Source organism: Cervus canadensis, chromosome 1 (assembly GCF_019320065.1).
Source record: "Cervus canadensis isolate Bull #8, Minnesota chromosome 1, ASM1932006v1, whole genome shotgun sequence".
In the NCBI taxonomy this organism is placed as follows: domain Eukaryota; kingdom Metazoa; phylum Chordata; class Mammalia; order Artiodactyla; family Cervidae; genus Cervus; species Cervus canadensis.
The window spans coordinates 42,252,887-42,265,808 of NC_057386.1; the positions used below are offsets into that span (position 1 = coordinate 42,252,887).

General features: G+C 50.6%; 1 protein-coding gene across 3 annotated transcripts in view; it reads left to right on the top strand.

Moving 5' to 3' along the window:
• Positions 1–752: 752 nt before the first annotated feature.
• Positions 753–12,922, top strand: part of ADAP2 (ArfGAP with dual PH domains 2) — a 28,725-nt gene continuing 16,555 nt past the window's right edge. The window contains exons 1-5 of one of the 3 annotated variants that reach the window (XM_043480543.1): positions 753–987; positions 1,797–1,927; positions 3,748–3,839; positions 7,537–7,616; positions 8,855–8,967. In XM_043480543.1, the coding sequence (XP_043336478.1) occupies positions 894–987; positions 1,797–1,927; positions 3,748–3,839; positions 7,537–7,616; positions 8,855–8,967 (510 nt within the window). In that variant the 5' untranslated portion in view covers positions 753–893. The other 2 variants (XM_043480548.1, XM_043480535.1) reach the window with 2 other exon arrangements.

Consider the following 12,922-nt stretch of genomic DNA (forward strand, 5'->3'; position numbering starts at 1 on the left):
GCAAGACGAGAAGCTGGAGAGATCACTCCAAGCTAGCTAAGTATCAAGGAGGGCTTCCTGAGGAGGTGGCATTTAACGTCTCTGTGTCTTTAAGTAGATGTAGGATCTCCATAGATATTTCCTACTAGTTCAGCTGGTAAAGAATCCACCTGCAATGCAGGAGAGCCCGGTTCGATTCCTGGGTCGGGAAGATCCCCTGGAGAAGGGAATGGCTACCCACGCCAGTATTCTTGAGCTCCCTGGTGGCTCAGTCGGTAAAGAATCCATCCGCAATGCGGGAGACCTGGGTTCAATCCCTGGGCTTTCCAGATTCCCTGGAGGAGGACATGGCAACCCACTCCAGTACTCTTCCTGGAGAATCCCCATGGACAGAGGAGCCTGGCGGGCTACGGTCCATGAGGTCGCAGAGCTCACGACTGAACGACTAAGCACTGCACAGGACCTATATCAGGAGAATGCCTTAACAGAAGTTAGAGCCTTGCTAGTTTTCCAAAGACATATGTCCTCATTCTCCTTTTACAGAGGCGAAAATTGAGGCCCAGAGCGGTTGATCAGGTTGTCCACAGTCACAACGCTAGCCGGTGATAGGCCAGGATTTGATCAGCGGCCAGAGTGAGCGACTCCAAGCCCTGCGCTGGGTCCCTCCCAGACCGGTGCGGCCTTAGAGAGGAACGCGATCCGCGCAGCTGGGGGCGCAAACTGGACGCGCCGGGGGCGGGCCGGAAAGTCCAGAGTGGGCGGGGCTTAACGCCCCGGGGGCGGGGCTGGCGGCGAGGACTTGGCTGCAGGAGCTGAGGTTGCTTCCCGCTCCACCTGCGGGCGAGCGAGCTGGCCATGGGCGGCCGCGGGCCGAGGGGCGGCCGGGCTGAGCCCTGAGCCCTCCGGGGCCGGCCATGGGTGACCGCGAGCGCAACAAGAAGCGGCTGCTGGAGCTGCTGCAGGCGGCGGGCACCGGCAACGCGTACTGCGCAGACTGCGGGGCGGCGGGTAAGGTCGCGGAGGCGCGTGTAGCCCGGTACTCTGGACCGGCCCGCGGGTCCCGTCCCCTGCCTCCAGACCCGGGCGGGTCCCAGACCCCCGCGCACGACTCTTATATCACCTTCGGACCCGGGCCCCCCACAGCCCTCTCCTCGGCCAGTACTGCCCCCACTCGAAGCCGGGCCCCCTGACCTGCCGCCTCTGGACCTCGACGCTGGATCCCAGCCCCGGGTGCCCTGCCCATTCTACTCACCTCCCTCTGCCAGACACCCTGCCCACCCGGACCACGGTCCTTGACCTCTTCTTTTCGGACCCAGCCCCTTCCCCCACCCTCGGATCCAAACATCCCACACACCAGGGTTCCCAGACCCCGGACCCAGGTCTTCCCGGATGGTCCAGTGTCCGCTCCCGCGCCTCGGACGTCCCCGGGGTTCTGCGCGCTCAGACCCGGCGCACGCCAAGGGACTCTGACCCCACTTCCCAGCCGCAGTTCCCGGCGAGTTGCGGGTCAGTCCTTCCGCGCTCTCCTCTCAGTTCCTTGAAGTGCTGTCACTTCCACTTCGCGCCCGCCTCAGCCTCTCGCTCTTCATCCCCCGGACTCCTTCCAAGATCTTCATTCTGGCCGCAGCCGCAGCCGCCTCAGGGCCAAGTGGGCTGACCAGAGGGTTTCATGCTGGTATCTTAGTTCGCGCAAGGCGGGGAGGCGGAGAGAGAAGGCATGGGCTGTTGGTACCTGCCAAGCCCTTGCCTCTCCCGGCGCCCCTAGCCTAGCCCTGGTTTCTTCAGCCACCTCCCCACCCTGCCCTCTCACCCCGCAGATCCCGACTGGGCCTCTTACAAGCTGGGCATCTTTATCTGTCTGAACTGCTCCGGAGTCCACCGCAACTTTCCAGACATCAGCAAAGTGAAATCCGTCAGACTTGACTTCTGGGACGACAGTATCGTGGAGGTAGCAAGGGGCGCACGTGGAGAACCTTTGAACAGGAGCCTGCTCCCATTCTCCAGGGAAGGAAACTGAGGCCGAGAAAAGGGCAGTAAGGAGCCAGTTAGAGTTGCCTTAGACAGACACCCTGAGTTCAAATCCTGGCTCCATCGCTTACCTACTTGCAAGCTGCAAGGTCCGGAGCCTGCTATTTAACACTAGCTGTGGGCCCTTTCCACACGTGTATTATAAATATACCACTCTCCCTTCACAGAGCTGCTATCAGGATTAAATGCTGACTCAAGACAGGTACAAAGTAAGTAGTCAATTAACAGCTGCTGGTCTTAGTGGCTGAAGTCCTGGACCAGAACAGAAGTATCCTGATTCATGGTCCATAGCCGTTCTCCAGTCCCCCTAGCCAGGGAGGGAGCCACCTTGTTCTCCTGATCTCCAGAGATGGAGAACACTTTCAGCCTGGATGATGACACCATTCTGGCCAGAAAACCTTCAGAGAGCAGGCAGTCCTAAACTGGGCTGGCTGAGGACTTCAAGGACCCATGTTTACTGAGTACCCCTGTCTGTTGCAGGCACTGTGCTAGGCCACTGGGCTAGATGCTTTGTTCATTCATTCATTCATTCCTCTAAGCCTGCATTTGCTGGGTGTAGGAGAGAGCAGTGAAGATAAAGTCTCTGCTTATGTGGAGCTTTACATTCTAATGCAGGAGAAAGACCGGAAACTGGCATATAAACCTGAAGGTCGCTTCTTTGTGCCTCATCACTCCCCCGTTATGGGCTTCCCTAATGGCTCAGTGGAAAATAACCTGCCTGCCAATGCAGGAGACATGGGTTCGATCCTTGGGTTGGGAAGATTCCCTGGAGAAGGAAATGGCAACCCACTCCAGTATTCTTGCCTGGGAAATCCCGTGGACAGAGCAGCCTGGTGGGCTACAATCCAGGGGGTCGCAAAGAGTCGGACACGACTGAAGCAACTTGGCTCTTGGCACTCCCCGGTTATAGCTTCTTCATCTTTGCAGGTGAGATCCCTGAAGCCCAGGGGGTTAGGTGTAGCCCAGGGGTCACTCAGTGAATAAATGGCACAGCTGAGATGGGAACCGTGCTCTGTGGAGACCCAAAGCCCATGCATATCCTGAGACACAGCCCAGTGGCCAGTGGGGAAGGGAAGAATAGGGTTCACTCTTTCCAAGAGACGTGGATTAAAAATGGGCTGTTTGTTCCACATGTGTCCCCAGCCCAGAAATGCCATTGATGTTACTGGGTTCTGACTGATGGCCAGGGCCGCTTCTGACACATATGCATGCCTCTGGGTCTCTCTGGTGCAATCTTCCTGACCTACATACTCTATGGGATGGAGCACTGAAGTGCATCCTCCAGTTCCATCTATCTCCTACGGACCACTGCTGGTGGTCCTGGCCATCTGTGGAGGGCAGTGGAGAAAGTACATGAGCTTTGGAGTTAGGCAGGTCTGGGTTCAAATTCCAGCTCTCCACTGACCAGCTGTGTTACCAGCTAACCTCTCTGAGCCATGGTGTCCTCACCTTATAACAGGGACAGTAGTATTACAGTGATTGAGGGCATCAAATGGAATAATGTGGGAGAGCTGTAAAGTGCTCTGCCTGTATGAGGCATGGTTGTTACATTGTTCCAGGCTGGGACTTCTGAGCATCACACGTGACCAAGCTGGGTCGGGAGAAATGTCAAACTCCAGGAGGAATGTCTCCTGACTCAGCCTAGGAGCCAGTGAGAACAGTGACCTTCTGGGTAGACTGTGGTTTCGTTTCACGTTTTTTCAAGTTCTAACTTTACCCCAAGTTGCTGTTGTCTTGCAGTTTATGACCCACAATGGGAACCTCCGAGTGAAGGCCAAGTATGAAGCCAGAGTCCCTGCATTCTACTACATCCCCCAGGCCAACGACTGCATGTGAGTGGATGATTTCCTGGTCCCACCCACTCCCGCCACTACCCCATCTCCAGTGCCTTTGTCTCTGACAGTCTTTTTTGTGGACCTGCCCAGCAGGTGGAGCCAGGAAAGCATTTGGTACATGGAGAACACAGAGATCTGTGTGAGGCCCTCTCTACCTTCGGAGCTTGGGTCGTCTCTTCTCCTTTCTGAGACTCAGTTTCCACAGCCGTGAAATGGGGCATCTGCTTTAGTTTCTGTCCCTTTGCCTTGATGTTCTAATAGCCTACAGGTGATGACTAACTTGATTAAGAAGAGTAACGCCAGTGTTCTAGCAGAATCAATGTGTTTCAGCTACTTTGCATGGAATCTTGTGCCCAGAGCTGTCCCACCCAAGCTCAGCATAGCTCCAAGGCAGCTGCTTAAGCCCCAGATCCCCAAATAATAACCATAGAAATACTTGCAGCTACTAATATTTATTGAACTTTACTATGTATCAGGCCCTGTGCTAAATGCTTGTGTATGTTAATTTTCGTTCTCTCAACAACCCTATGAGATCAGTATTTGGTGAAAACCATGTGGATGAAAAACCTGAGGCTGATAGAGGCAGAGCTGGGACTAGCCCATCTGATACCAGGGCCTTCGTGACTGTACCAAGACGCTGGGAAAAGATCCAGTGTACTGGGATTGCATGCCGTGGAGCAGCAGGAGGGTTCCGGTCCCCGGGGGTGACGGGTGAGGGTGACACTGGTTACCTAGTGACTCCAGACCTCTGCAGGACTGACGGCCTGAGCCTGAGCTTCCCTCCCAGGCACTCAGCCTCCGGGTTGAGTGTGAATGGAGTGTGAATGGGGAGAAGGTTTACCTCCAGGCAGACAGGAGGCATGACCTGCAGGAAACAGGCTGCGTTTCCGCCACCATTGTCCTCTAACCACGGCAGGATGCTGTTGGACCATGCACAAACTATACAACCGTACCTAGTGTCCTGTCATTTCTTAGTATTTAAACATCCCGGGAGTGGCAGGGCAGGCCCAGCTTTCCACTCAGGAGACCCCGGTATGGTTCTCTGTCTCTGTCACTCTCCAGCTATGAAAAGGCAGACAAGGGAGCAGAACTCTTCAGGTCGTGGCAGCCTCATCTCTGAAATGTAGACAGTGATGCCCGCGTGGTAGCATGATGGTAGAGATTAAAGGAGATAACTTAGGTAAAACATCTCACAAGACACCCCTCATGCCATTTCTTTTTTTTAGGATTTATTTACTTGTTTTTATTGTTTGGCTGTGGGTGGGTCTTCATTGCTGTGCGCAGGCTTTCTCTAGTTGCAGCAAGCAGGGACTGCTCTTCGTTGAGATGCGCTGGCTTCTCACTGCGGTGGCTTCTCTTCTCGTGGAGCACAGGCTCTAGGCACACGGGCTTCAGTAGTCGCAGCATGGTGGGCTCAGGAGCTGTGGCGTGTGGGCCCTGGAGCACTCGGGCTTAGTTGCTCCTCAGCATGTGGCATCCTCCCGGACCAGGGATCTGACTGGTGTCGCTTGCCTTGCAAAGCAGATTCTTCACCACTGGACCACCAGGGAAACCCTTCATGCCAATTTTAATCTATTTCTACCTCCACTTTGGCATATTGGCTGGTGGCTGGCCCAGCTGTGGTATGTGCCAGGCTTAACGTGAAAGGGCCCCTTTTGCCTCACCCTTTGCTCCCAACCCTTTGCTCCAAGGGGAAGGGACCAGGTGAGCACCTACTGAGCTCAAGGCTCTCTGCCAGTGCTACACAGACACTATGTGTCATGACCTCTACTACAGCCCTGAACTGTAACCCCTTCTGGTTGAATACTAATGGCCTCCATCCCTAATTCTAAAAGTCCCCTGAATTCTCCACCTCCAGAATCTCGGTCTCCATTCCCTCTCCCAGCTCTGATTCTGTGATTCAGAGTTCCTCCATGTCCTGGGGGCAAGGGTAGTGCATTCAGTAGGGCTCTTGACTATACACGACAGAAACCCAGTTTAAACCAGCTCATGCACAAGGTGATTTTCTGGGTTCGGATCAGACCGCACAAAGAACGGAGGTGGAGCCACCCTCCGGAAGGACAAGCTGGAGGCTCCCGCACTATCAAGTCTCTGAAATCCCTCTGGTTCCCATTCCTGCCTCTTTCTCTCAGCCAGGCTTTCTTCCTGTTGTTGTTCAACTGCTCAGTCGTGTCCGATTCTTTGTGACCCCATGGACTGCAGCACGCCAGGCTTCCCTGTCCTTCACTATCTCCTGGAGTTTATTCAAACTCATGTCCATTGAGTCGGTGATGCCATCCAACCATCTCACCCTCTGTCGCCCCCTTCTCCTCTTGCCTTCAATCTTTCCCAGCATCAGGGAGTCAGCTCCTTTTCCAATGAGTCAGCTCTTCGCATCAGGTGGCCGAAGTATCAAAACTTAAGCTTCAGCATCAGTCCTTCCAATGAATATTTAGGATTGATTTCCTTTAGGATTGACTGGTTTGATCTCCTTGAAGTCCCAGGGACTCTCAAGAGTCTCCTCCAGCACCACAGATCGAAAGCATCAATTGTTCGGTGCTCAGCCTTCTTTATGGTCCGGTTCTCACATCCATACATGACTACTGGAAAACCATAGTTCTGCCTGTATAGACCTTTGTTGGCAAAGTGATATCTCTGCTTTTTAATATACTTCTTCCTGTAGCTGGGAGCAACACCATAGCCATGTTCCCAGCTCCAGCTCCCAGCTCCACCCTGGAGAGAGGGCTTCCAATCCACCTCTCTCAGTTTTGCTCCTTTTGGTCCCCACAGCCCAGCGCCAAGCTCTGATTGACCAATTTGGGTCAGGTACTCAGTTCTAGGTCATTCCCTGTGGCCATGGGATGCAGTCATATCAACCTGGGAACATTTGCCTGGAAAAGGCAAGAGGGAACCAAACAATTGGAATGAAGTCCCTCTCAGCTGTGTGGATTTTCTGTATGGGTCGTGGGTGACAATGTCCAGTTGGGCTAATAACAAACACCTATTATGTGCTCAGCATAGTACTAGGCCCTCTGTATGCATTTAAACGTCTCAACGACTCTAAGGGATAGGTAGATATAATATTACTGGAATACTCCCCAAGTTCAGAGGAGTAAAGTAACTTGCCCTTGGTCACACAGTGGGTAAATGGTAGAGTAGGACCAGGTCCCAGATGGTCAGACCCCAAGACCACTGCTCTGTCCATTGTAGCATGCCCAGATCTCATGGCTGTGCCTTGGGGAGAGGCTCATGGACTCCTCTGGCTTAAGCTCATGAACACATAGTGTGATGTGGCAGAATAGATGGTCCAGGGGAGCTGGCATCTGTCTCAGTGACCTAGAGGATTGGGGTTGAGGTTGGAATAGCATAGTGGTTTGAATATAGCCCCTGGGGAGAGAGATTATTCCCTGGTGAGATACTGGCCTTGTCTGCAGACATTTTGGAGTATCACAACTTGGGAGGGGTTGCTATTGGTATCAGGGGGGTGGAAGTCTGAGATAATGCTAAACATCCTACAAAGCATGAGATAGTCCCCTATCATGAAGCATTACCTGGTCCCAAGTGTTAATAGTATGCAGGTGGAGAAACCATGGCCAGCCTGGCCAGGCAGCCAGGCACTGCTGTGAAGCTCCCATCCTCAGCTACAGGGTCTCATAAAATTGCCATGAAGAGAGGATGCATCAGACACAGCTGACTAAAGGTTCTCTCTTTTTAGGGTCTTAAAAGAACAGTGGATTCGAGCTAAGTATGAGAGACAGGAATTTATGGCCGATGGGAAAACCATCTCACACCCAGGTAAAGTTATTTTCATTATCTTTTGAGGGCTGATTCTGATGCATTCTAGAAAACAAAGTGCCTGAGTATTAGGAACAAGGTCAGCAGAGAGATACCTGCCGCTGTCCCTCTGGCCCCAGAGACCAAGGTGTGGGTTCCTCTGCTCCTAAAATAGCAACACATCGGCTGGTGGGGTTTTATGGTCTTCTTGGCCGAGAAGCTCATTCGTTTCAGGTCCTTGCAGGACCACAGGGTGTATAAGTCTTAGTATAAATTGCAAGAAGACTCACCCCCTGGGCAGACCAGGTAGAAATAGACAACCTGCTTCTGGCTAAGGGGGCCCCTGGTGTGGCACAAGCCTTGAGAAGGAGAGTGGGCTGGTTTTGCCTCCCTCCCCACCTTTGTGCAGGGCATGACCTCATCAGTGGCCTTGGACCTGCGGCACATTCTACCCCTCTGCTGTGAGTCCAAATGGACACTGTCCCAGAGAGCAAAATGTACAAAACCGCTCGAGGACCAGAGGCAGCCATTGCTGAACGCTCGTAGCCGCCAGAAGCAGAGTGTTCAGCCGCCAGCAGGGACCCGGAGGTCACTCATTATTCCCGTACTTGGGAGACTTTCGGTTGGCTGCTATCAACGTGAAGTTGGGCCTCTTTCAAAATCGGTGCAGTTTCTCAGTTCTTAGCCTACTTAAGGGTTCCTTTAACTTTTAGTTTAGCTTATTTATTTATTTTTGGCTGTGCTGGGTGTTTGTTGATGCACTGGCTTCTTTCTAGTTGCAGTGCGTTGGCGTCTCGCTGCGGTGTCTTCTCTTGTTGCAGAGCGCAGGCTCTAGGCCCGCAGGCTTCCATAGTTGCGGCACGTGGGCTCAGTAGTTGTGGCGCGTGGGCTTAGTCGCTCTGCAGCATGTGGGATCTTCCCAGACCAGAGATCAAACCTTTCCCCTGCATTGGCAGGTGGATTCTTAACCACTGGACCACCAGGGAAGTCTCCACCTAAAGGTTTACTATGTCTTCTTAGGAAACAGCCAAGAAAGAAAGTTGGGGGGACCCCCAACTAAAATCATACAGCATTGCAAAGTTTCCCCAGGCCCACATCCTGCAGCTGAAATAGCTAAATCAGATCTGAGACGTTTCAGCAGCAGGTGGGCGGTCCATTCCACCCCTGAGACTGCACAGTATGGGGTCACCAACAGGCAGGTGAATTGCTGGTTGGTCTTAGAGCTGCGGTGGTTCACTCTTTCTCGTCTTTGGTGGCAGGTAACCGAGAAGGGTTCCTGTGGAAGCGGGGAAGGGATAACGCACAGTTCCTGAAAAGGAGGTTTGTCCTCCTGGCAAGAGAAGGCCTGCTGAAGTACTACACTAAAGAAGAGGTAAGCTTCCCTTACTGCTGCCGGAGCGAGGGCACTCACCCCTCTCTGGTCTATGGTTTGATCAATGGTGCCTGGTCTTGCAGATGAGCTCAGTCACTGAGACGTAGGTACCACATGCTGCTACTTTTCCTCATTATACAATCCATCCAGTCCACTGAAAACCTCACCTTCTCTTCACCTTGAATGGGCTTAAACTGGTCCATGATTAAGCTTTTGATGATCACTTGACTTTACTTCATTTATTCATTCACTCAGGAAATATGTATTGGACTTCCTTGTTGTCCAGAGGTTAAGAATCAGCCTGCCAGTGCAGGGGACTCGGGTTCGATCCCTGGTCCAGGAAGATCCCACACACTTCAGGGCAACTAAGCCTGTATGCCACAGCCCCTGAAGCCTGTGTGCCCTAGAGCCTGTGCTCCGCAACAAGAGAATCCACCGCAATGAGAAACCTGCACACTGCAGCTAGAGTGACCCCCGATCACTGCAACTAGAGTAAGCCCTCACGCAGCAATGAAAACCCATCGAAGCCCAAAAATATATATTCATCGAGCACCTACTATGCTAGACCTTATTCCAAGCACTGAAGATATAGCAGTGAACTAAACGAAGTTCCTGATCTCTTGGGGCTTCCATTCTAGTGAATAGAGACAGGTAATAAGCAAAATATATGTTACCTATCCAGTGGCAATAAGTTCTATGAAGTAAAATAAAAGAAAGTGAAGGGTTAGAGCATGATACAAGTATGGGGCGTGGGGAGGTGGTCAGAGGGGGCCTCTCTGATGACCTTTGAGCACAGAACACAATAAACATGAGTAAGTTATGTGGCTTTGTGGGGGAGGGGTAGAAGAAGCAGAGAACAGTATGTGCAGGAGCATGGTCATGTGTGCTGATTAGAAAAGATGACCCCTCTGAGAGGGTGCATCCCTGGTCCCAGTCTAGGCAAGCAGAAGCCTAGATGCCAGTTCTCCTCATCCCTTCAGCCAGGAGCTTTTGGTTCAGCACACAAACTTCCCAACCATGAGCCATAGCCGTGGCTTGAGCTGGGAGTGTATTTGGTGAGACTATAGGGCATGAAGGAGGCCAGAGTGCCTGGTACAGAGTGAGCAAAAAAAATAATGGAGAGAGATGAGCTCACATAGTGGAAGACTTTGAAAACCATAGGAAGATGGTTTTGTTTTGTTTTTTTTTGGGAAACACCTTTATTGAAATGTAAATTCACATACCATAGGATTCACCTATTTCAGTTCAGTTCAGTCGCTCAGTCGTGTCCAACTCTTTGCGACCCCATGGATTGCAGCACACCAGGCCTCCTTGTCCATCACCAACTCCTGGAGTCCACCCAAACCCACATCCATTGAGTCAGTGATGCCATTCAACCATCTCATCTTCTGTTGTCCCCTTCTCCTCCTGCCCTCAATCTTTCCAAGCATCAGGGTCTTTTCAAATGAGTCAGCTCTTCGCAGTTCACCTATTTAAAGTATGTAATTAATAGCTTTTAGTATATCCGTGGAGTTGTGCAACTTTCACCATAGTCAATTTTAGAACATTTTCATTACCCTAAAAAGAAAACCCACATGTGTGAGCTCTAGTTCTCCACTCTACCAGCCTCCCCCAGCCCTGTTGTTGTTTAGTCGCTCAGTCATGTTTGACTCTTTGCAACTCCGTGGACTATAGCCTGCCAGGCTCCTCTGTCCATGGGATTTCCCAGGGGGTTGCCATTTCCTACTCCAGGAGATCTTCCGGACTCATGGGTGGAACCCGTGTCTGCTGCTTGGCAGGTGGATTCTTTACCGCTGAATCGCCAGGGAAGCCCTCCCCTTGCCCTAGGCAACTACTAATCTACTGTCAGATTTGCCTGTTCTTGACATTTCATACAAATGGAATCATACAATATGTGGTCCTTTATAGCAGACTCCCTTCATTTAGCATTAGGTTTTTAAGGATCATTCATGTTGTAGCATGTATCAGTACTTCATTTCTTTTTATTGCCAAGTAATATTCCACTGTATGGATATACCACATTTCACTTATTTATTCATCAGCTGATGGACAGTTGTTTCCACTTTTTGGTTAGTATGAATAATGCTGCTATGAACATTCATGTACAAGGTTTTATGTGAATCTACGTTTCCAATTTTCTTGGGTAATTCTCCCTAGGAGTGGAACTGCTGAGTCATATGGTAACTCTATGTTTAATTTTTTGAGAAATTTTTCCAAAGTAGCTGCACCATTTTACATTCTCACCAGTAGTGTATGAGGGTTCTCCACACCCTCACCAATGTTTGTTATTATCTGTCTTTTTGATCATAGCCATCTTAATGGGTACAAGATAATATCTCATTGTGATTTTGATTTGCATTTCCTTGATGGCTAGTGATATTGTGTGTCTTCTGATGTACTTACTGGCCAATTGCACATCTTCTTTGTAGAAATGTTTATTCAGAGCCTTTTCTCATATTTTGATTATGATATTTGGTTTTTTTTTTTGAACTGTAATAGTTCTTTTTATAGTCTATATACAAGGCCCTTATTGGGTGTATGATCTTTTAAAAAAAATTACATTCTTATTTCTTAATATTCTTTTTCATTATGGTTTATCACCAGAATATTTTTACAAAAAATTTTTGTGTTTGGATTTTACTCTGCTATTGGGAAGACATATGAGGGTTTTGGGGCTTCTCCGGTGGCACTAGTGGTAAAGAACCTGCCTGCCAATGCAGGAGATATAAGAGACCCAAATTCGGTCCCTGGGTCAGGAAGATCCCCTGCAGGAGGGCATGGCAACCCGCTCCAACGTTCTTGACTGGAGAATCCCTTGGACTTTGGAGCCTGGTGGGCTATGATCCATAGCATCACAAAGAATCAGACATGACTGAAGTGACTTAGCATGCACGCAGGAGGGTTTTGAGCAGAAGAGTGATAAGCTTTGACTAAAACTTTTAAAAAGAGACACTCTGGCTGCTACTTGGGCAAGAGTGGGGCAGGAGGAGGCAAGAGTAGAAGCAGAGAAACCAGTTAGGAAGCTACTACAATAATCCAAGATCAGGATAATGGTGTTGGAGATGGTTAAAAGTGGTCTGCATGCAGTTTGGAAATAGAACCAGTGAGATATACCAAAGGATTGGACATGGGGTGTGAAAGCCAGAGGGATCAAGGATGATCCACAGGACTTCTCTGGTGGTCCAATGGTAAGAATCCGCCCACCAGTGCAGAAGACACAGGTTCGATCTCTGCTCCAGGAAGATTCCACGGGCTGTGAAGAACGAAGCCTGTGTGCCACAACTACTGAGCCAAGAGCTCTGGGGCCCGTGAGCCACAATAAGAGAAGACATCTCAATAAGAAGCCCATGCAACTAGAGAGAGAGTAGCCTCCTCTCGCGGCAGCTAGAGAAAGCCCAAGGGCAGCCACAAAGACCCAGCACAGCAAAAAAATAAGAATGCATCCCAGATTTTTTGCCTTATGCAACTATGAGGTTAGTTTGTCATTTGCTGAGATGGCAAAGATTTAGCTCCCTGAGGGGATGATCATGAGTCCTTTTTCCTTTGAGATGCTTATTAGTCATCCACGTAGAGACTGAGGAAGCCGTTCTCAGAAGTTCTGAGTCTAGAGGTTTGGGGAAAGTTTTGAGCTGGAGTCAGCAGCGTGCAAACTGGTTGAGCAACAGGACTGGTTGGAATCACTGAGGTGGGGGGTGGGGGTGGATGAGAAAAGATGTCTAAGGACTGAGTATTTTAGGTATTTGTTACTGAGTGACACACCACCCTAAAAGTTAGTGGCTTGAAATAGCAATTGATTGTGTCTCATAATCCTCTGGGGCCAGGAATTTGAGCAGGTGGTGGCTGCTACAGGGTACTCCCTGTGACTTCAACTGGGTCATTCCCTCTGCTACATTTTCCTGGGCTGGGCTGGGAGACCCAGAAAGCCTTCACTCACATGTCTCGTGCTTTGCTTCCT